This window comes from Hyperolius riggenbachi, chromosome 6, assembly GCF_040937935.1.
Source record: "Hyperolius riggenbachi isolate aHypRig1 chromosome 6, aHypRig1.pri, whole genome shotgun sequence".
Taxonomy (NCBI): domain Eukaryota; kingdom Metazoa; phylum Chordata; class Amphibia; order Anura; family Hyperoliidae; genus Hyperolius; species Hyperolius riggenbachi.
Genome location: NC_090651.1, coordinates 171346208 through 171370108, shown reverse-complemented (window position 1 = coordinate 171370108; position 23901 = coordinate 171346208). Strand labels below are relative to the sequence as shown.

The 23901-nt window shown below is 44.9% G+C and overlaps 1 protein-coding gene across 2 annotated transcripts in view; it reads right to left on the bottom strand.

The window, feature by feature from the left end:
- SLC25A17 (solute carrier family 25 member 17) overlaps positions 1–23901 on the bottom strand; it is a 271719-nt gene that overhangs the window by 59879 nt on the left and 187939 nt on the right. For both annotated transcript variants that reach the window (XM_068240216.1, XM_068240215.1), the window contains one exon: positions 2073–2168. In XM_068240216.1, the coding sequence (XP_068096317.1) occupies positions 2073–2168 (96 nt within the window). The remainder of the gene's footprint in view (positions 1–2072; positions 2169–23901) is intronic.

Genomic DNA, 23901 nt, shown 5'->3' with positions numbered 1-23901 from the left:
TTGCCCCCTTCCTGATTTCTTATTCTTTTGCATGTTTGTCACGCTTAAATGTTTCTGCTCATCAAAAACCGTTAACCATTAGTTAAAGATAACATAATTGAACACAAAATGCAGTTTTAAATGATGGTTTTCATTATTTAGTGAGAAAAAAAAACTCAAAACCTACATGGCCCTGTGTGAAAAAGAAATTGCCCCCTGAACCTAATAACTGGTTGGGCCACCTTTAGCAGCAATAACTGCAATCAAGCGTTTGTGATAACTTGCAACAAGTCTTTTACAGCGCTCTGGAGGAATTTTGGCCCACTCATCTTTGCAGAATTGTTGTAATTCAGCTTTATTTGAGGGTTTTCTAGCATGAACTGCCTTTTTAAGGTCATGCCACAGCATCTCAATAGGATTCAGGTCAGGGCTTTGACTAGGCCACTCCAAAGTCTTCATTTTGTTTTTCTTCAGCCATTCAGAGGTGGATTTGCTGGTGTCTTTTGGGTCATTGTCCTGCTGCAGCACCCAAGATCGCTTCAGCTTGAGTTGACGAACAGATAGCCGGACATTCTCCTTCAGGATTTTTTGGTAGACAGTAGAATTCATGGTTCCATCTATCACAGCAAGCCTTCCAGGTCCTGAAGCAGCAAAACAACCCCAGACCATCACACTACGACCACCATATTTTACTGTTGGTATGATGTTCTTTTGCTGAAATGATGTGTTACTTCTACAACAGATTTAACAGGACACGCACCTTCCAAAAAGTTAAACTTTTGTCTCGGCGGTCCACAAGGTATTTTCCCACAAGTCTTGGCAATCATTGAGAGACAAGCCTTAATGTTCTTTTTGCTTAAAAGTGGTTTGCGCCTTGGATATCTGCCATGCAGGCCGTTTTTGCCCAGTCTCTTTCTTATGGTGGAGTTGTGAACACTGACCTTAATTGAGGCAAGTGAGGCCTGCAGTTCTTTAGATGTTGTCCTGGGGTCTTTTGCGGCCTCTCGGATGAGTTTTCTCTGCGCTCTTGGGGTAATTTTGGTCGGCCAGCCACTCCTGGGAAGGTTCATCACTGTTCCATGTTTTTGCCATTTGTGGATAATGGCTCTCACTGTGGTTCGCTGGAGTCCCAAAGCTTTAGAAATGGCTTTATAACCTTTACCAGACTGATAGATCTCAATTACAGTACTTTTGTTCTCATTTGTTCCTGAATTTCTTTGGCTCTTGGCATGATGTCTATCTTTTGAGGTGCTTTTGGTCTACTTCTCTGTGTCAGATAGCTCCTATTTAAGTGATTTCTTGATTGAAACAGGTGTGGCAGTAATCAGGCCTGGGGATGACTACAGAAATTGAACTCAGGTGTGATAAACCACAGTTAAGTTATTTTTTAACAAGGGGGGCAATCACTTTTTCACACAGGGCCATGTAGGTTTTGAGTTTTTTTTCCTCAATAAATAATAAAAACCATCATTTAAAACTGCATTTTGTGTTCAATTATGTTATCTTTGACTAATAGTTAATGGTTTTTGATGAGCAGAAACATTTAACTGTGACAAACATGCAAAAGAATAAGAAATCAGGAAGGGGGCAAATAGTTTTTTACACCACTGTAAATATATATATATATAAAAAACCTTACACTACCTGATAGAAGTGTACACACGCCGGACATTTTAAAGCACTTTATTCCACAAATTTAGGAATGTAATGCAATGTTTGCCCTTTAGAGATTAAAACACGACTCTGTATAAACTACATAATTTTTGGTGGGACTTTTGCCATGGATTTCCCTCTGGCATGCCACAGTCCAGGTGTTAGGCCCCCTTAAAACAACTTTTCCATCAACTTTGTGGCCAGAAACAATCCCTGTAGGTTTTATAATTCGCCTGCCCATTGAAGTCTATGGCAGTTCGCGAACATTTGCAGCAAATTCCGAAAATTTGGTGTTCGCGACATCTCTAGTGTTTATTTTGATCACATTCTTGAGTAGTTACACATTAAAACTTTAGGTAAATGGTATACAGACAACATACAAGGTATGTTGAAAAGGATCACTGGGATGGCTATTTTTTTTGAAGATAATGTACACTTACCCGTAGTATAGACTGCACTGTCTGTAAAGGATACGTGACAGTTGTGGCAATAGCTTTGGCAATAGCACCGATTACAAAGACCTCTAAAGAAGAAAGCTAGAAAACCAAGAAGGAATCATTAGGATTATGGTAATAACAAGTCAAATATTGGCAAAAATGCATTATTTAGTACTTTCAAAGTCTACACCACTAATGTAATCTATGGTGACCCAGAACTCATTGGAGTGTGTAAGGGACTACAATGGGCTTTTAGGACCATTGTAGTCCCTTACACACTCCAATGAGTTCTGGGTCACCATGAGCTTGCTGGTTAGTCTGTACCTCTCGGATTTACAAGCTCTACTCCATAGAGCCAAATTAATCCATGCCATGCACTGATGAGGACTAAACAATCTGAAACAGTCTGTATGCATGTTGGATTATTATGGCTCTGCACAAATTAACAAGCTGACACATCATTGCATTCCAGCGGTTCTGGAGGTGTGTTTAGCTTCTAAGGGTACAATGGTTAATTTGCATATATTCAGCAGTGATGCACTGGGAGACATCTCAAGCTCACTCCAACCTGAATTATCGCAAATTCTTTCTGTTTTAGGAAAGCAAACTTTTGTTTTTAATATAATCTATAGCAGCCTTTGTCAACCTCTTTACCCTGGAGAAACCCTTCACATATTTTTTGGATCTCTCCTGCATTAGTGGGGAGAGTGGGGATTTATTTTCCAGGAGGCATGATCTTTAAAACTCAAAGGCCTCAATTCACTAAGCAGTTTAGACTAGTCTACTGATGGATTTTAGTCTACTGATGATTTGGTCAGTTGCTTCAAAGGGGAATTCACTATTACCAAATGTTTTAGACCTGTTTTTAGACCTGGTCTAAACCATTCGGTAATTAGGTGGGTAAAGCAGGGGAAATGATCAAAAGATGCAATTCACAAACAAGTAGCTATGACTGACATCCTTCTCCTTTGATGAGCTCTCCTCTGCATAAAATAAAACCCCTGCATAATTTATTCAAAAAGTTCCATCCTCACATCTAAAATACCACACAGAATTACTTTACCCAGAGAAATCAGCTGGTCTAATCTCTGTCAGAAAAAGTGGGCGTGGTTACTCCTTGTTTGCCTTTGTGAATTATGTAATTACTGAATGTTATACCAGGACTAAAAACAGGTCTAAAACATTACACCAAACCATCAGTAGACTAAAAACCATCTGTAGACTAGTCTAAACTGCTTAGTGAATTGAGGCCAATGTGGCTGTTTAACTTAACAGCTTTAAAAGTCAATGTGGCTGTTTAATTTAACAGCCTTATTGCTTATCACCCATTCCATGTTTCTTTCTCACGGTGTCCCGTATTATTATAGTAGGACATGTTAGCGTTTCCTATTATATCTCCCATAATTATAGAGTTACCAAATACAGTGGTTTGCAAAAGTATTCGTCCCCCTTGACGTTTTCCACATTTTGTCATATTACTGTCACAGACATGAATCAATTTTATTGGAATTCCACATGAAAGACCAATACAAAGTGGTGTACATGTGAGAAGTGGAACGAAAATCATACATGATTCCAAACATTTAAAAAAAATAAAAATAACTGCAAAGTGGGGTGTGCGTAATTATTCAGCCCCCTGAGTCAATACTTTGTAGAACCACCTTTTGCTGCAATTAAAGCTGCCAGTCTTTTAGGGTATGTCTCTACCAGTTTTGCACATCTAGAGACTAAAATCCTTGCCCATTCTTCTTTGCAAAGCAGATCCAGCTCAGTCAGATTAGATGGAGAGCGTTTGTGAACAGCAGTTTTCAGATCTTGCCACAGATTCTCGATTGGATTTAGATCTGGACTTTGACTGGGCCATTCTAACACGTGGATATGTTTTGTTTTAAACTATTCCATTGTAGCCCTGGCTTTATGTTTAGGGTTGTTGTCCTGTTGGAAGGTGAATCTCCGCCCCAGTCACAAGTCTTTTGCAGACTCCAAGAGCTTTTGACAGTGGGGATGGTGTGTACAGAGTGATGTACAGTGTTAGTTTTCCGCCACACATAGCGTTTTGCATTTTGGCCAAAAAGTTCCATTTTGGTCTCATCTGACCAGAGCACCTTCTTCCACATGTTTGCTGTGTCCCCCACATGGCTTGTGGCAAACTGCAAACGGGACTTCTTATGCTTTTCTGTTAACAATGGCTTTTTTCTTGTCACTCTTCCATAAAGGCCAACTTTATGCAGTGCACAACTAATAGTTGTCCTATGGACAGATTCCACCACCTGAGCTGTAGATCTCTGCAGCTCGTCCAGGATGGGCCTCTTGACTGCATTTCTGATCAGCACTCTTCTTGTTCGGCCTGTGAGTTTAGGTGGACGGCCTTGTCTTGTTAGATTTACAGTTGTGCCATACTCCTTCCATTTTCTGAATGATCGCTTGAACAGTGCTCTGTGGGTTGTTCAAGGCTTTGGAAATCTTTTTGTAGCCTAAGCCTGCATTACATTTCTGAATAACTTTATCCCTGACCTGTCTGGTGTGTTCTTTGGACTTCATGGTGTTGTTGCTCCCAATATTCTCTTCGACCGCCTCTGAGGCCGTCACAGAGCAGCTGTATTTGTACTGACATTAGATTACACACAGGTGCACTCTATTTAGTCATTAGCACTCATCAGGCAATGTCTATGGGCAACTGACTGCACTCAGACCAAAGGGGGCTGAATAATTACGCACACCACACTTTGCAGTGATTTATTTGTAAAACATTTTTGGAATTATGTATGAATTTCATTCCACTTCTCACGTGTACATCACTTTGTATTGGTCTGTCACGTGGAATTAGAAAAAAATGAATTCATGTTTGTATCAGTAACATGGCAAAATGTGGAAAACTTCAAGGGGGATGAATACTATTGCAAGCCACTGTAACAGTACTCTTTATTCTACTACCTCCTATTATAGTACCCCTCATTATACTGTCTACCTATTCTCTTCTTATGTGTTATTATTCTGACCCCCTATTCAGTGCTTCTTTTTACAGTGCCCCCTATTTAAAGTGTGCACCATTATACTTCCCCCACCCCAACCATTCAGGGTGTGGATACAATGAGTAAAAAGAACAACGAGGCGAAGATATACTTTTGAAATTTCTCAGCTCACCACTGTCACAGGAGGGGAAAATGTCAGGGAACTCCTGCAAAGGTCTCAAGGAACCCTGATTGAGAAAGCCTAATCTAGAGTATTATGGGTAGCTAGCTTGCCAGGACTTCTATTTTAAAGCAAGCTTGCAATTTTTTGTAGAAATCCTTTAACTCCAGGCAAAAAATTTTGGCAAGCATTATTTCATCGTACTTTTGACTTTACTTAAAGTGAACCTCCAGACTAAAAATCGACTCAGCACCACTGAAAAGGCCTGGTGTTTCTTTAACAGTTTCACGGCATTGGAATGTTGTTTCTCTTATACAAGCCTCATTTTAGCTGCACAGTGTGATGATCCACTCAGCTGGCTGCACTGGCAGACAGCTGTTTGACCATTCCTCTAGTCTGTGGGCTGCAGGTCTCTGGAAGAGAGACCTGTCTTTCCATTGCAAGTTTCTGGTCTGTTCTGCTGCTGAGGAATTTGCATACATTCCTTATGCAAATCCCCTACCTGCCTCCTTTGATGACTGGCAGTATAAAGAGCTATGCTTCCCAGAGTCCTTTGCTGGTCATTCCTTCAGGGTTTGTATTAAACACTCCTAGAGTGTCAGCCATGCTACTTCTTGTTAAAGTTATCTTAGAGTAATTCTTGGGACTGCACTAGGCAGGTTCCCTAGTGCAGTTAGGATTGCATATCTGTTTTGTTTGTCTGTTGCGATTGTCCTGTCCCCGCGGTGGTCGACAGGAAATCGTTCTGATCTTTGTTCTTGTAGTGTAAGCTGGAGCAGCGGTTGCTACCGGCTACCTCATCTATTTGTCGTGTTTGGATCGCACAAGCCTCTAGCGGTAGCGGCTGTGGATCCTTCTGATCTTTGTTCTTGGAGTATAGCTGGAGCAGTGGTTGCTACCAGCTATCTCATCTGATGTCTTGCCTGGATCGCACTCGCCTTGCGCTAGTGCTGTGGATCCTTCTGTTCTGTCTTCCTGGATCGCACTAGCCTCTAGCGCTAGCGCTGTGGATCCTTCTGATCTGTTTTCTTGTTCCTGAGTTTAGATCGCACTAGCCGCTAGCGGCTGTGGATCTTTCTGATCTGTGTTCCTGCTTGGATCACACTTGCTCTGGCGGAAGAGCGGTGGATCCTTTCTGCCTAGTTCTTGTTTCTCGTTTGTCTGTCTTGTCTGATACAGGCGCTTGCCGCAGGCTCGGTGAGGTAACCGTTAAAGCGGAATATAACCCTGCATTTCAACTTTGCTCTAAAACATTATTTACAGCATATTATATGCAAAAAGCATTTTTTTTTTAGTAGACCAGCATTGGAAGGGTTAAACACAGAGGTTTTAAGTTCCGTGCAGACGTTTAGATAGTTACATTCTATTTAGTTAGATGTATCTATTGATAAACAGTTACACACTCTTTGGCTGTCCTCCAAGCTCCTTCTCAGTGAGAGAGATGAGTCACAATAAACACTTAGGTACTTATTTGTAAACAAAAAGTATCTAACTGAAGTTCGGATGCGTCTGCAAAAATCTCCAGGGACTTTAAAGCCCTGTGTAACCCTTCCAATGCTGGTCTAGTAAAAAAAAAATGCTGGTTGCATATAATATACTGTAAATAATGTTTTAGAGCAAAGTTGAAATGCAGGGTTATATTCCGCTTTAAGCAAGCGTTCACGTTCTGTTTCGTGTTTGTCTGTCGGTGGTTAGTTAGGCGTGCTTGTCTCTGTTGTGCTTAACACGCGGAGACCGCACATAAACGCGTTCGCTGTTGCGAATGAGTGCGGTGTTCGCGTTTAGTTAGCGTTTGTTATTTTCTTTATCATTCTCATTGAATTATTTGCTGTGCCTTTGCTCCTCTTGTGTTCTGTTCTAGTCTGTCTTGTGTCACTTCTGGCGATCGCCTTTCTCGCGATCGTGTTCCTACTTTTGTTTCTGCTGATGTGTGTTCACCGTCGCAGGGTCGCGACTAGATTGGTGAACACACATTGGTCCTGTCCCTGTGCTCTTTCTCTTTATGGGCTGTTCAGCCCCGCATTGTCTTGATCTGTACAATCCCCATCTGGCATCTGTGGCCGTGCAGCGATTGTACTCGTCTGCACTCCACAGCGCCATCTGCCGGTGGGCATTGCCCTCTGCTGGTGCATTGCACCTAGCCTGGGTTCACCTAATTATACGCTTGTGGAAGGTTTTCGCTGTGTCAGTGCGCATCTCGTGCGCTGACCACGAAAACGATCCCGCAAACGTTACACACAGAAGAAAACTGCCCGGGCAGTTTTCCCCTTATGCTGTGCAAAGTATGATGGGATTTCTGATGTTTTTGTTCTCGTTCTGCTGTTTTGGTGCAATTTTTTTTTTTACAGTTTGAATTTGACATTTGAAGCCTAGTGCGTGCAGCTGGGAGGGGTTATCAGGACACAGGACAGTTGGAACTGTGTCTCATGCACGCTGTCACCTCCTTTCAACCAAAAAGATGGCTGCCCCCATGACAAAGATGGCAGCCCCCATGAATCACAAACCTTTGCCTGTTCTTTTAAAACAGGATGGGTAAAAGATTATATTACCTATCTATTCTAATTAACATAACTAATGTAACCAAATGACAGTATGTTTGTTTAGGCTGAAATTCCCCCTTAAAGGACTTACGAGGCCAAAATCTGCCCCCAAAACGTAAAAAAAGTTAACTACCTGCATGAGTTTGTAAGGCACGGAGGACGTAGTCCGCGCCCTCCGTGCCGTTCCGCCTGGTCCCCTCTGCTCAAATGCCCCCCGAAAGGCTGCGACCCCACGGTCCGGGTCGGTATCTGCAGCCTGCATAAAGATGACCGCCGGAGCTGGCCACGGCTGCGCAGTCCGCATAGCCGCTACTGCGGCTGCACAGCTCTAGGGCCAATCCCCTGATCCACGTAACAGGCAGCGTGGATCGGAGGGTTGGCTCTAGAGCTGCGCAGCTGCAGTAGCGGCTATGCGGACTGCACAGCCGTGGCCAGCTCCGGCGGCCATCTTTATGCATGCTGCAGATACCGACCCGGACCGTGGGGTCGCAGCCTTTCGGGGGGCTATTGAGCAGAGGGGACCAGGCGGAACGGCACGGAGGGCGCGGACGGCGTCCTCCGTGCCTTACAAAGTCATGCAGGTAGTTAACTTTTTTTTACGTTTTGGGGGCAGATTTTGGCCCCGTAAGTCCTTTAAAGGGAACCTAAACTGAGAAGGATATGGATTTTTCCTTTTAAAATAATACCAGTTGCCTGGCTCTCCTGCTGATCCTGTGTCTCTAATGCTGGGCATACATGGATGCAATTATGCGCTGGATCGAGCCGCTGGCTCGATCCCGGCGCATCCCCGCTCGTCCCCGCTGGCGCCTGTATCGATCCACGCTCGTCCCCGCGGGCGCTACTTATCTTCCGCTCGATTCCCCGCTATTGTCCACCCGTGGGGATTGAACGGGGAATCTATCCGGTGGGTCATCGGACCTGTCGGATATTATCAATCGAGCCATCAGCGGCTCGATTGATAAGCAAGAAACTTACCGTGTATGCCAAGCATAATACTTTTAGTCACATCCCATCAACAACCAAGCAGATCAGGTGCTCTGACTGAAGTCAGACTGGATTAGCTGCATGCTTGTTTCAGAATCAGAATCAATTTATTTTCGCCAAGTAAGTTTGCACCTACAAGGAATTTGTCTTGGCAGTTGCTTAACAAACACAAACAAAAACAATACAAGGACAGACAGTGTGAATATTACAAGTTAAGGACATTATAAGTATAGTGGCAGTAAGCAATGTGAGAATTGTTCATGTTTAGTTCTGTGCTGATTACTTTCAGTCCTAGCAGCTCTAACGTGGTTCAGCATTAAGTATGGCTACTGCTTGAGGAAAAAAACTGTTCCTGTGTCTAGAGGTTTTGGTAGCGATTGACCGGAATCTTACTCCTGAAGGCATGCGCTGGAAGATGGAGTGAGCTGGGTGAGAGGGGTCAGAGGCAATTTTGGATGCTCTCTTTCTGCACCTGCTAGTGTAAAGATCCTGCAGGGAAGGTAAGCTACAGCCAATTATCCTTTCCGCTGATCGGATGATGCGCTGCAGCCTCCCCTTTTCTAATGCTGAGCAGGAGCTGAACCATACAGTCATGGATGATGTTATGGTGGATTCGATGATTGCAGTGTAGAACTGCACCATTAGATTTTGAGGTAGGCCAAACTTTTTCAGCTGCCGCAGATGGTACATTCTCTGTTGTGCTTTCTTGACAATAGTGGCGGTGTTGTTGTCCCATTTTAAGTCGTTTGAGATCGTGGACCCAAGAAACTTGAATGACTCTACTTGGGTTATTGTGGATCCATTTATGGTTAAGGGGAGGTGCTGGGGGGGAGATCTCCTAAAGTCTATTATCATCTCCATGGTTTTGAGAGCATTTAGTTCCAAGTTGTTGCTGCTGCACCAGGAGGAAATCTGTCCCACCACATGCCTGTATGCAGACTCATCCCCGTTTTGAATGAGACCAACAACTGTTGTGTCGTCTGCAAACTTCAGAACCTTAACAGATGGATCTGTGGAGATGCAGGCATTGGTGTAAAGTGAGTACAGCAGTGGGGAAAGCACACAGCCCTGGGGTGCACCAGTACTGACTGTCAGAGAGCTTGATGTGAGTTTACCAAGTCTAACACGCTGTCTTCTGTCGGTTAAGAAGTCGGTTATCCATTTGCAGAGGGATTCAGGTATGTGTAGCTGGGAGAGCTTGCTGTGCAGCAGTGATGGAATTATGGTATTAAATGCAGAGCTGAAATCTATAAATAAAATCCTGGTGTAGGTTCCTGGGATATCTAAATGCTGTAGTACATAATGCATACACATGTTCACGGCATCGTCTGCGGATCTGTTAGGCCTGTAGGCAAATTGCAAAGAGTCCAGCAGGGGATCTGTGATGGATTTCAGATAAGTCATTATCAGTTTTTCAAATGCTTTCATGACCAGTGATGTCACGGCAACAGGCCTGTAATCATTTAAACATGTAGGTTTTGTTTTTTTTTTGAATTGGTACAATAGTTGCGCTTTTAAAACAGGCAGGAACAATTGAGAGTTCTAGAGATGCTTTGAATATGTCTGTAAATACAGGCGCTAATTGGTCGGCACAGAGATTCAAGCATTTCGCAGACACAGCGTCTGGTCCCATTGCTTTCCTGGTGTTTTGTTTTTTAAAGAGTCCATTTACATCTGATTGGCATATTGTTAGAGCATGCACATCTGGGGACAGGTCAATAGATTGTGTCTGGCCTCCTGTGTTGTGTAGTTGCTGAGGCACCACAGGGGGTGGAGACGTTGGCTGGCAGGAAGAGGTGTGTTCAGGTGTGTGATTCAGCCAATACTGCCAGGCAACTGGTATTGTTTAAAAGGAAACATCCATATCCCTCTCAGTTTAGGTTCCCTTTAAGATAAAAATAGAAGAAAGTCAGGGGCACTTTTAGTAAATTGCAAGGTACAGTCAGGTCCATAAATACTAGGACATCGACACAATTCTAACATTTTTGGCTCTATGCACAACCACAATGGATTTGAAATTAAACAAACATGATGTGCTTTAGCTGCAGACTGTCCGCTTTAATTTGAGGGTATTTACATCCATATCAGGTAAAAGATATAAGAATTACAACAGTTTGCATATGTGCCTCCCACTTGTTAAGGGACTAAAAGTAATGGGACAGAATAATAATCATAAATCAGACTTTCACTTTTTAATAGTTGATTGCAGATCCTGAAGTCTGGAATGGATAGACATCACCAGACACTGGGTTTCATCCCAGGTGACGCTCTGAGAGGCCACTACTGCAACTGTCTTCCTGCTTGTTTTTGGGGCATTTTCCCTTCAGTTTTGTCTTCAGCAAGTGAAATACTGTCTATCCGTTCCAGACTTCAGGATCTGCAATCAAGTATAAAAAATTGAAAGTTTGATTAATGAATATTATTCTGTCCCATTACTTTTGGTCCCTTAACAAGGGGGAAGCACATATGCAAACTGTTGTAATTCCTACTCTGTTCACCTGATTTGTAAATACCTTCAAATTACAGCTGACAGTCTGCAGTTAACCAGCTGAGCGGTCTGGACGAGCTCAGCTCGTCCAACACCGCCAGCGGCTGCCGCTCAGGCCCTGCTGGGCCGATTTCAATGAAATAAAAAGCAGCACACGCAGCCGGCACTTTGCAAGCCGCGTGTGCTGCCTGATCGCCGCCGCTCTGCGGCGATTCGCCGCGAGCAGCGGCGAAAGAGGGCCCCCCTAGCCGCCTGAGCCCTGCGCAGCCGGAACAAAAAGTTCCGGCCAGCGCTAAGGGCTGGATCGGAGGCGGCTGACGTCAGGACGTCGGCTGACGTCGATGACGTCACTCCGCTCGTCGCTATGGCGACGATATAAGCAAAACAAGGAAGGCCGCTCATTGCGGCCTTCCTTGTTTATTCTGGGCGCCGGAGGCGATCGGAAGATCGCCTCCGGAGCGCCCTCTAGTGGGCTTTCATGCAGCCAACTTTCAGTTGGCTGCATGAAATATTTTTTTTTTTATTTAAAAAAAACCCTCCCGCAGCCACCCTGGCGATTTAATCAGAACGCCAGGGTGGTTAAAGCACATCATGTTCATTTATTTCAAATCCATTGTGGTTGTGTATAGAGCAAAAAATGTTAGAAATGTGTTGATGTTCCAATATTTATGGACCTGACTGTATGTACTTCCTCAGGCCCTTCCAAATGATCTTGATGCCTTTTAACCACTTAAGGAGCGGGGCTGCTTTAACAGATCTGTGCTGTGTGGGCTCTCCAGCCCGCAGCACAGATCAAGAATGAGGCATGGTGATCAGACTTCCCCCCCCTTTTTTCCCCACTAGGGGGATGTCCTGCTGAGGGAGACACCCTCCGTGAACTGACATGGAACGTTTCCATGGAAATCCACAAACGACCAGCCGCCACCTATCGGCGTTAGCTGGTCGTTACAGTGGCTTGCAAAAGTATTCGGCCCCCTTGAAGTTTCCCACATTTTGTCATATTACTGCCACAAACATGAATCAATTTTATTGGAATTCCACGTGACAGACCAATACAAAGGCGTCAATTCACCGGAGAGGATTTACTAAGAGAAAAAAGGTAGGTAGTTTATCTCATGAGGTATTTTAACACTCTGGAGTCAATTCACCAGTGTGAGAGGACAGAGAGAAAAATGTTCGATAGCAGGGGATAATGGAGAGATATGCATGAGGAAAGTGTGAGAAAGCAGAGAGTTAGGTAATCAGTATTAATGATTTACATGGGATACTTTTCCTCTCTGTAAGCTTGAAAGTAAAGCATTGTGGGTAGGAGGCGGAGTTTTACCACTACGTGACCAGAGTATTCCCGCCTTTTACTGCAGGATCATATCATAAATCATATCATGAGTGAGTCTGAACTTCTTCACCACCTTTGTCTCAGTAAAATTATCAAGAACTGTTCTCTCACGAAAAATACGAGGGGCGATTAAACAGACCCTCCTCCTGCGCCTTCGTCTCCTCATAATAGAAGCAAGCTCTAAGGCCTAGTGCACACCAGAGCGGTTCGGCTGCGTTTTGCGATCCGCTTGCGGCTGTGGATACGCTTGGGTAATGTATTTCAATGGGCTGGTGCACACCAGAGCGGGAGGTGTTTTGCAGAAACGCATACTCCCGGGCTGCTGCAGATTTTGGATTGCGGAGGCGTTTCTGCCTCAATGTTAAGTATAGGAAAAACGCAAACCGCTCTGAAAAACGGCACTTCAGAGCGGTTTGCCAGGCAGGTTTTTGTTACAGTAGCTGTTCAGTAACAGCTTTACTGAAACAATACATGAAATCTACTACACCAAAAACGCTTCACAAAACCGCAAAATGCTAGCTGAAACGCTACAGAAAAATAAGAAAAAGCGTTTTAAAATCTGCTAGCATTTTGCGGATCTGCTAGCAGTTTTTGGTGTGCACCAGGCCTAACAGAGTAAGCTAAAAAGGCTCCATCTTCCACAGCAGCAGCTGCTGTGTGAAAACCACGATATCTCCAGGTTCATTCAGGGGATAAAGAGATGAAAAAATAACGAATGGCCACACCCCCTTTCTTCCCTGGTGAATTGTGATTTGGAGAAAAACTAACTACTAACTATCACTTATTTATCTCATACTTATCTCACATTTATCTCTTGCACTTCTCTCTGTCGATATTTTCCCCTATACTTCTGGAGAATTGCTATTTGGAGATATCACACGAGGTAAATTACCTCCCAAGAGATAAATAGGTTGGTAACCTCTGGTGAATTGACGCCAAAATGGTGTATAGGTGAGAAGTGGAACGAAAATCATACATGATTCCAAACATTTTTTTTTAAATAAATAACTGCAAAGTGGGGTGTGCATAATTATTCAGCCCCCTGAGTCAATACTGTGTAGAACCACCTTTTGCTGCAATTACAGCTGCCAGTCTTTTAGGGTATGTTTCTACCAGCTTTGCACATCTAGAGACTGAAATCCTGGCCCATTCTTCTTTGTAAAACAGCTCCAGCTCAGTCAGATTAGATGGACAGCGTTTGTGCAGTTTTCAGATCTTGCCACAGATTCTCGATTGGATTTAGATCTGGACTTTGACTGGGCCATTCTAACACATGGATATGTTTTGTTTTAAACCATTCCATTGTTGCCTTGGCTTTATGTTTAGGGTCGTTGTCCTGCTGGAAGGTGAACCTCTGCCCCAGTCTCAAGTCTTTTGCAGACTCCAATTGGTTTTCTTCCAAGATTGCCCTGTATTTGGCTTCATCCATCTTCACAACAACTCTGACCAGCTTCCCTGTCCCTGCTGAAGAGAAGCACCCCCAGAGCATGATGCAGTCACCACAATATTTGACAGTGGGGATGGTGTGTTCAGAGTGATACGCAGTGTTAGTTTTCCGCCACACATAGCATTTTGGCCAAAAAGTTCAATTTTGATTTCATCTGACTAGAGCACCTTCTTCCACATGTTTGCTGTGTCCCCCTCATAGCTTGTGGCAAACTACAAACGAGACTTCTTATGCTTTTCTGTTAACAATGGCTTTGGATTCCCCCACCTGAGCTGTAGATCTCTGCGGCTCGTCCAGAGTCACCATGGGCCTCTTGACTGCATTTTTGATCAGCACTCTCCTTGTTCGGCCTGTGAGTTTAGGTGGACGGCCTTGTCTTGGTAGGTTTACAGTTTTGCCATACTCCTTCCATTTCTGAATGATCGCTTGAACAGTGCTCCGTGGGATGTTCAAGGCTTTAGAAATCTTTTTGTAGCCTAAGCCTGCTTTAAATTTCTCAATAACTTTATCCCTGACCTGTCTGGTGTGTTCTTTGGACTTCATGGTGTTGTTGCTCCCAATATTCTCTTAGGCAACCTCTGAGGCCGTCACCGAGCAGCTGTATTTGTACTGACATTAGATTACACACAGGGGCACTCTATTTAGCCATTAGCACTCATCAGGCAATGTCTATGGGCAACTATTTGCACTCAGACCAAAGGGGGCTGAATAATTATGCACACCTCACTTTGCAGTTATTTATTTTTTAAAAATGTTTGGAATCATGTATGATTTTCGTTCCACTTCTCACGTGTACACCACTTTGTATTGGTCTTTCATGTGGAATTCCAATAAAATTGATTCATGTTTGTGGCAGTAATATGACAAAATGTGGAAAACTTCAAGGGGGCCGAATACTTTTGCAAGCCACTGTATGTGGTTAAAGTGAACCAAGTGAGGGAGAAAAAGTTTCACAAACCTGGGGCTTCCACCAGCCCCCAGGAGACGTCCTTTGCCCTCGCCCTCCTAAAACGATGCTCCGGTCCCCTGCCGCTGCTAAATGTAACTTTTGGTGACTAGCCAGACGCTGGACTGCGCGCGTCCCTCGATCGCGCTCTCGTCTCCTTGGCCATCCTGTGCATGCGCGGGCGTACTGTGCAGGCGCAAGATGGCCACAGAGACGGAAGCTTGATCAAGCGATGCACGCAGCCAGGGCCGTGCAGGTGCACCGTCCACGAAAACAAAACTTAGAGGTGGCGGGGGACCGGAGCATTGTTACAGGAGGGCGAGGGCACAGGACATCTCCAGGGGCTTGTGGAAGCTCCAGGTAAGTGAAACTTTTTCCCCCCACTCGGTCAAGGTTCACTTTATTGCTCTTGAGGACCACAGGCTTTCTGTTGATGGCATCTGATTGCTGCTGTGATTTTTTTAATTAATTTTATTATTTTGGGTTTTTTTTAATTAAAAATGTCTTTTTTTTATTATTCCCCCCCCCCCCCCACGATCAAATCATAGCGATCACCTCTCATAGGCATCAGCCTACGAGAGGGATCAGTTTGTGAGCCACTTGAGGGGACAGCTCAGTGACAGAGCTGTACCCAGTACATTGCTGCGCTAGATCGCAGCGCTGTACAAAAGAAAAACGTCTTTTTTTCCCCTTAAAAGTCTGCCAGCAGCGGCTGATCGTGGAGCCCCGCTCTGTTTATTTACGGAAGCTCGCGCTAGAGCGAGCTTTTTGTCAAATCTCACGCATTGCAAGATCAAGCGCCAGTAAGTAATGGAGAAAAGAGGAAGCCACTCTGCGGCTGCCATCCTGCGTTAGGAAGTCGCAGAGTGGTTAAACAGAATTAAAGTTCATTACTGTTTAGCGTATCCTAAAATTAGAATGTGCAAGAAAGATTAAAGGTGGCTGCAAATGTGGGAGCTCATCATTAACTGATTCGCATTCCACGTTTTTACCCCTTAAAGGAGTCATCAGGGGATATATCGTAAAATAAGTGGTACTTCCCGGGGGCTTCCTCCAGCTCCAAGGACGTCCCTCGCCGCAGCTCTGCCCGCAGCCGTTCACCGCAGGTCCGTCCCGGTCCCCGGCGATGACGTCAGAGAGACCTCCAGGTCGAGAGGTCGCTCTGTACTGCGCCTGCGCGAGCGGCGCTGTCAATCACCGACACGTGGGCCGAAGCGGACCTGGCAGGCGCAGTAGTACTGCACAGTCCGCTCCGGCCCACGTGGCGGTGATTGACAGCGCCGCTCGCGCAGGCGCAGTACAGAGTGACCTGGAAGTCACTCTGAAGTCATCGCTGGGGACCGGGCCGGACCTGCGGCGAACGGCTGCGTGCAGAGCTGCGGCGAGGGGCGTCCTGGGAGCTTGGAGCTGGAGGAAGCCCCCGGTAAGTACCACTTATTTTATGATATATCCCCTGTTGACTCCTTTAAGGTTCCTGACATTTTTGACACTTTAGCTGCTATTTTGATACACATAACAAGTAACTTTTTAATTACTGATGCCATCTTAGTGATTTATATCTCGTTTATTTAAGTACAATCTAGGCTTTAATATTTTTCTCCCAAAAATATCAATTTTTTTCATTTTTCACCCTTCATAATTTTCACGTCCCCCAGTTATAAAACACATAAAAATGAATTATTTGGCTCTTCCCTGTTAAAATTATACCCCTTATGATATATTTTATTACTAGCTAAGCATATGGTGAACTGTTATCCCCAGCTTGCGCATCTGTGGCAATCGGATGTATTCGCTGGGGTGACAGTTCGGGGGCCATAGTGCTGTACAGATGCATCGCTAGACAATGGCAGAGAGATACATCTGTCGAGCATTGGGGCCCCGAACTTTCACCCTTTCGATCGCTACAGGTGGCAGTCATTAAAAGTTTATAAACAGGTACAGGTATTGCAGGGGTTAATAATAAGTTAATAGGCTAGGCTAGGGTTAAAAACTAACTAGGGATTTAAAAAAACACTTATTTTATTGGGACCATGTCAATTTAATTTTTTTTTTAACCTTTAAAACTTTTCCCCCCCTAACTTTATTGAATGATTGCTGCTATTAGCTAGCAACAATCATTTACAGGACAGTGCACGGGGAGTGTGGGGGCGTGCACAATCCCGTGCACTCGCGGCTGCAAGTGGTGGATTTAAATGCGAGACGTAGATTCTACATCCTAAAATCTACAGCAGCACTAAATAGGACGTAGAATGTAGGTCCTGGAACAACAAGCAGTTAAAGAAAGGGGTGAGTGATATAATGTTAGAGAAATATTCAGAAACACATACCACAAATATTCTCTTGCATCTCAAAAACATACCGGTGGGTTATTTGGTTTTAGAAATTTGAACAGATCTGTGTGCTTGAAGTGTGCTGCTTGCCTTTTCTCTCCATATTAGTTAAAGGGACTCCGAGCACCTCTCATGGGTATGCCTTTAAGACTCCGACCAGTACTGCAAAGTACTTAAAGATGCATACCTTTCTGTAGCCCATGCTCTCCTCTTTCATTTGATGCCTGAATCGTTCAACAGCAAATAGTTTTCGTTCGATTTCAATTTAAAAATTGCGGCTGCCATCTGGCTATGTTATAACTTCTGGGCCAATTCTGTCTTCGCTGTTAGAGAAGTGCATCACTGAATGAAGCAGGAAGAGGAAGTGACACGCATGGCCATTGCAAGAGGCTCCTCCAGAGGGGTCATAGCACGACTTTGTTGGAAGTCGTCTGGCTTAAAGGCATGCCCATGAGAGGTGCTCGGAGTCCCTTTAAAGCGGATCTGAGATGAAAAACTAACTATAGCAACTAACTTGTCTATGTATCTTATCTAAAGTTTAGATAGTTTACACAACATAGCTATCTGCGAACAGCTTATATTGTGTATATGATTATTTATTCCTGTGATACAATAAGAGCGGCCATGTTGTCTTGTCATTACACACAGGCTAAACTGATCTGCATCTCCACGCCTCAGCCTGTGCAAACTCCACGCCCCTCTCCTCCCCTCTCCCCACAGTGGAAAAGAGATCAAGACAGGGAAGAAGGAATAAGAAAAAAAGAGGCAAATAGAACAGAAGTGGGAAAGAGAAGGAAACTATGATGGAGAAATGAATAAGAGACATTGCAGCAGCTATCCAGCAACTAAGAGGTTACATTTGCTCTGCATAGATGACTGGCTGCTTCCCTCCTTCTTCTGCAGGGACATGATTTATAGCATGGTCTGAGGGCTGGAGAGGTCATGAACTCCGTGAAGTATCCGGAGTCTGCTATAGCCAGCCTGCATCTAGCTCTTTTGCTGGCTTTATTCCTGCAGTCCCTGCTCGATGGATTTATTGCCCGTCCACATCTAACTCTGCCGATCAGCGCAGAGACCCCAAGTAATGTGCGAGGCAAGTGAGCAGTGCCCTGTCACAGCGTTGTATACTTTACACACAGAAAGCTCCTGTGTGTGAAGTATACAGAGCTGTGACAGGGAACTGTTGCTTGCTTCGCTCATTACAGAGTCTGAGCTGCAGATTAGCATATTGCAGGGCTGGCTGGTTACGCCTCCTCCTCCTGCAGAAGCTTCCTCCTCTCCTGGCTGAGTTCCCATGAGGTAATGCAGGATGGGACTGAACGCCGCGGCGTTCAGAGATGTTGGGGGAGGGGATACATTCATTTTGGTGACAATTAGGTATTTAATAAAATATTTTTGGGGGATGAATGCCTATAAAGTATATGTCAGGGACTGAATTCTAAAGGCATCAATATTTGGTCTCGGATCCACTTTAAGCTCTAGAGCTGTGTTATGTACTCCAATGATTGCGTATGTACAAATTCATGTAGTGTTTTGCGTGTGTTAAAGAGTCAACTAAGAAGACATAATGGTAAATGTTTACAGGATTAACATTGTAAAAAAAAATGTAAATACATGCCTGTACATACATTTAAGTTAATAATGTTAACATTTGTATAGTGCTTTTCTTCTGTCTGACTTAAAGGGAACCAGAGAGGATGCAATATACATACCTGGGGCTTCCTCCAGCCCCATACGCACGGATCGCTCCCACGTCGCACTCCTCCGCTGCCTGCATCAGCCGCCACCGGGTCCCGTCATTGCCGCGAGTCGGCAAGTCGGCCGGCGGACGCGGCCAATTCTCCGCATCACAGGGTGCTCTCCCCATACAGATACGCATGTGGCTGTTAACTGCGCAGCCGCATGCGTACATGTATGGAGGGAGCCCCTGTGATGCGGACAATTGGCCGCGTCCGCCGGAAGTGACGGGTCCGGTACCGGCGGATCCAGGAAGCTGAGGATGGCGGCGTGGGAGCGATTCAGACTTATGGGGCTGGAAGAAGCCCCCGGTATGTATAAAATCTGTTTCTTTTTTCACCCCCCGTTCCTCTCTGGTTCCCTTTAAAGCACTTGAGAGCTGCAGCCACTATGGGTGCACTCAGTAGGCCACCCTGGAGTGTAAGGGAGTCTTGACCAAGGACTTCTTACTGAATAGGAGGCTGGCTTCAGCCAGGATTCAATCCCTGGTCTCCTGTGTCTAAGGTGGTGTGTTTATCTAGTACACTATCCAATTGCCCCAGAGTGAAACGTACTATAAATTACTTTTTTTTGTAATGCTGATGTTGCTTATAGTAGGTAGTAAAAATCTATCAGATCTGACAAGTTTTGAAATAGTACACCACTTTTGGATTCTCAGTATTCTCTTTATTTACAAAAGCTCTCCCTGGATGGGAGAGGAATGGTCCAACCTACTCAATCTAGCATTCAAAATCTGTTAGCCTTCATACTGCATGGAGGCAGTAAAATTACTTTAAGCCTACATATGCTAGATGAAACTTGGTCAAGCAGGCTGATAATGACCACCTCTCCAAAGAATGTAGTATGTGTACACCAGCCCACGACACCCCCCGTCGTCTCGGCCAGTGATCAGCCCGGCAGCTTGACTCAACCAAGTGGTGGCAGAGAGCATTGTTCTCACCCCTCCCACCATGTATCTCAAGCGCCGCACCGTTGTTCCTCCTAACCCCCGTATAGAAACAGAAGGCGACCCTAGCCTTCTGGGCCTAGTCTGTACAGACTTGGCCCTGAATGACACCCAAGGGATCGAGACTTGATCCCTGCAAGGCAACATGCCTCTTACATGTGTATGAGGATAAAATAGGACCTTGATTCAAGTCAGCACTAAGTATTTTGACCTAATTTCTATTTTGTAACATGTTGGAGTTGCATTTAATACATTAACTTGGGACATTGAGTGGGTGATTTAACAATGATACTGTTGCAGTGAAATCTTATACTATTCTGGATCTGCATTCATGCTGGTAAGCCTGTAGAGGTGATGGTAAGTTATAACACCATTTGAAATGGTCGTGTTTAAAGAGGAACTGAACTGAAAAAAAGTCACTAAATTGAGCCTCCTTATCCCTTTGAAATTAATGATTAGGCACAAAACACTTGCGAAGGGCAATATAAAAGTAGATATATTTGTGCAATATAACTATGAATAAAAGAGAATGGCAGGCTCCATCTTAGAGCTCTCTCCCTCCATTTTGCAGCTCTCACTCCATGGGAGGTGCAGTATCTGATTCTGTGGGCGGTGTTACAGTTGGAGTTAGACATGCCCATTCACGCCCACAGAATGAGATTTACATCCCAGTGTCATGAGGTCATCATCAGTCGCCCTGTTACAGGAAACTGACAGCTGTGGCTTCTGCTGCTGCCCTGCACTGTACTGGCACACGCCTTGATAAAGTATTATTTTTTCTCTAACTATGCCTCCTGCAGTGTGAGATCTTGTGTTGTCATCCTGTAGTCCTGCAGCTTTTCCCATTCATTTTGTGCCAGATCCCATATCATGTCCTGTAGTCATGCAGCTCTCCCCTTTCGTATCCTGTCCGGCAGAGGTAGGGGGGGTCACGCTGCAGAGGGAATCTGCTCCTATGTCAAACACCCCCAACCCTCCTTCTCCTCCTCGTAGGTGTCACGCAGGGGGAATCCCCTCTTACATCATCAAGCCACCCTTGTCGTCCTCTGTAGGTAGCTTGACAGAAGGAATCCCCTCTTATTTCACCACCCCCTGCAAGCCCCCCCTCTCCTACCAGTACATAGCGCATAGACTAATTAAGCCTCATTTGAATCACTCGTGATTCAGGTTGGGGGATCATCCCAGCTCTCATACACACTAAGAGAGGTTTGGCACTTCACAGTATAAAAAAGACTGAACAGGTTTTTCCCCCCAAAAAATCATAAATATATGCTTCACTGTCAATGCTTCACTCTTTATAAAACTGACCAAATGTCCACTAAAAAAATATGACCGGCACGCATATGCTTCACTGATATTACTTCAATTACTAATTTCAGGAAAATCGTTTTTTGCCGGAAAGCAACCCTTTTAGATACACAAATGCCCCCTTTAGTTATCAGTTCACATACACACTGAGATAGGTTTGGCGCTTCACAGTGTAAAAAGGACTGTTATATGTTTTTAGTGGACATTTGTTTAGTTTTATATAGAGTGAAGCATTAACAGTGAAGCATGTATATATTCATGTTTTTTTGGGGGAAAAACTTGTTCAGTCCTTTTTACACTGTGAAGCGCCAAACCTCTCTTAGGCTCCCTGCACACTGCATGTGATTCCGATTTTTAATCAGTTTTTACATCCGATTCCGAATTTTAATCTGTACTGCATGCTGCGTTTTTTGATCCGTTTATTCTGTTGAATGTATTCAGGGAAAATCGGAATTGAAAATCGGAATCTGAAATGGAATCGGAAAGCGGATTTGCAGTGTGCAGGGAGCCTTAGTGTGTATGTGAACTGATAACGAGAGGGGGCGATTGTGTATCTAAAATGGTTGTTTTTTGGCAAAAAAAACTTTTTTCCTGAAATTAGCAAGAGTGAAGTAATATCAGTGAAGCATATGCATGCTTGTCATATTTTTTTAGTGGACATTTGGTCAGTTTTATAAAGAGTGAAGCATTAACAGTGAAACATATATTTATGATTTTTTTTTTTTTTTTTTTTTTTAGAAAAAACCTGTTCAGTCTTTTTTACACTGAAGTGCCAAACCTCACTTAGTGTGTATGAGGATCATCCCAGCTCTGCCCATCTGCTGCACCCATTACCAGAGGCACCCCCCCCCCCCCCCCGATTATTTTATCTCTCAGGGTCTCTAGTGGTGAGACCTCTGTGCGCCCGAGTTCCCAGCTCTGCACCCCTGCTGCCCCCATTACCAGTGGCTCCCCTCCTCCTGCTGGATTCCTCTATCTCTCAGGGCTCTGGTGGTGGGATCTCTGTGCACCTGAGTTCCCAGCTCTGCACACCTGCTGCACCCATTACCAGAGGCTCCTCTCCCTGCTGGATTATTTTATCTCTCAGGGTCTCTAGTGGTGAGATCTATGTGCACCCGAGTTCCCAGCTCTGCACCCCTGCTGCACCCATTACCAGTGGCTCCCCTCCTCCTGCTGGATTCCTCTATCTCTCAGGGCTCTGGTGGTGGGATCTCTGTGCACCTGAGTTCCCAGCTCTGCACACCTGCTGCACCCATTACCAGAGGCTCCTCTCCCTGCTGGATTATTTTATCTCTCAGGGGATCTAGTGGTGAGATCTATGTGCACCCGAGTTCCCAGCTCTGCACCCCTGCTGCACCCATTACCAGTGGCTCCCCTCCTCCTGCTGGATTCCTCTTATCTCTCAGGGCTCTGGTATTGGGATCTCTGTGCACCTGAGTTCCCAGCTCTGCACCCCTGCTGCACCCATTACCAGCCTCTGGATCCTCCAGACTTTCCCCATTGTAGCTGAGACCCCTGCAAGCCCACTGACAAGAGCTTGGCAGCACTTGCCTGGACTGCGCAGGTGAAGACAGCTTGCACCTGCGTACTAGTATTGAGCAGAGTGGGCCCTGCTTTCTCCATCTAGCCCGAGCCTACCCAGGCATGAGCCACCTGCACACCCCAGGCGAGCTCCGTGGAACTTGAGGGGGACACTGTGCTAGAAAAGGACAGAAAGTGACGGGAGAAGCTTCTAAAAGATCCTTTCCTGAAGTAAGTATCTACATTTTTCACCTAATCTATTAGGATAAGAATGAAAAGATGAAAAAACACAAAGAATTATTACTTAATTATTCCTCCAGCCCCATAAACACGTGCGAGTCCCACGCCATTATCCCGCAGTCTGCCGTTCAGCCGCGATCAGCTCTGGTAACTTGCTTAGTCGCGTCCAGTCTGGGTCTACTGCATGGGAGGTCCGTGCATGCACAGTAGACCCGGACTGACGCGACTGAGCCTGTTACCAGGGCTGATCGGCAGACTGCGGGATAATGGCGTGGGACTCTCACGTGTTTATGGGGCTGAAGGAAGCTGCGGGTGAGTATCAATTGTTTGTGTTTTTTCATCTCCGATTCTCTTTAAGGTTGTATACAGATGTGGGCAGCACGGTGGCGTAGTGTGTAGTGCTTCCGCCTTGTATCGCTGGGTTTGATTCCCAGCCAGATTAACATCTGCAAGGAGTTTGTATGTTCTCCCTGTCCTTGCGTGGGTTTCCCTCGGACATTTCGGTTTCCTCCCACATCCCAAAAACATACAGATAAGTTAATTGGCTTCCTCCCCCCTCCCCATTGGCCCTAGATTAATATACATGCACTACATAATACATACATAGACATATGACTATGGTAGGGACTAGATTGTGAGCTCCTTTGAGGGACAGTTAGTTACAAGACTATATATACTCTGTACAGCGCTGCGGAAGATGTCGGCGCTATATAAATACTAAATAATAATGTGAATGTCTGGATGAGCATCTGTTGCTGCCATTCAGGAAGAAAAAAATGGAGCATTTCAGGAGCTAGCTCCAGGGGCAGAAGAGCCTCATACCACAAGCTCCAAACCAGTACAGTGTTAATTTGCACATCATTATTCATGCTGTGAC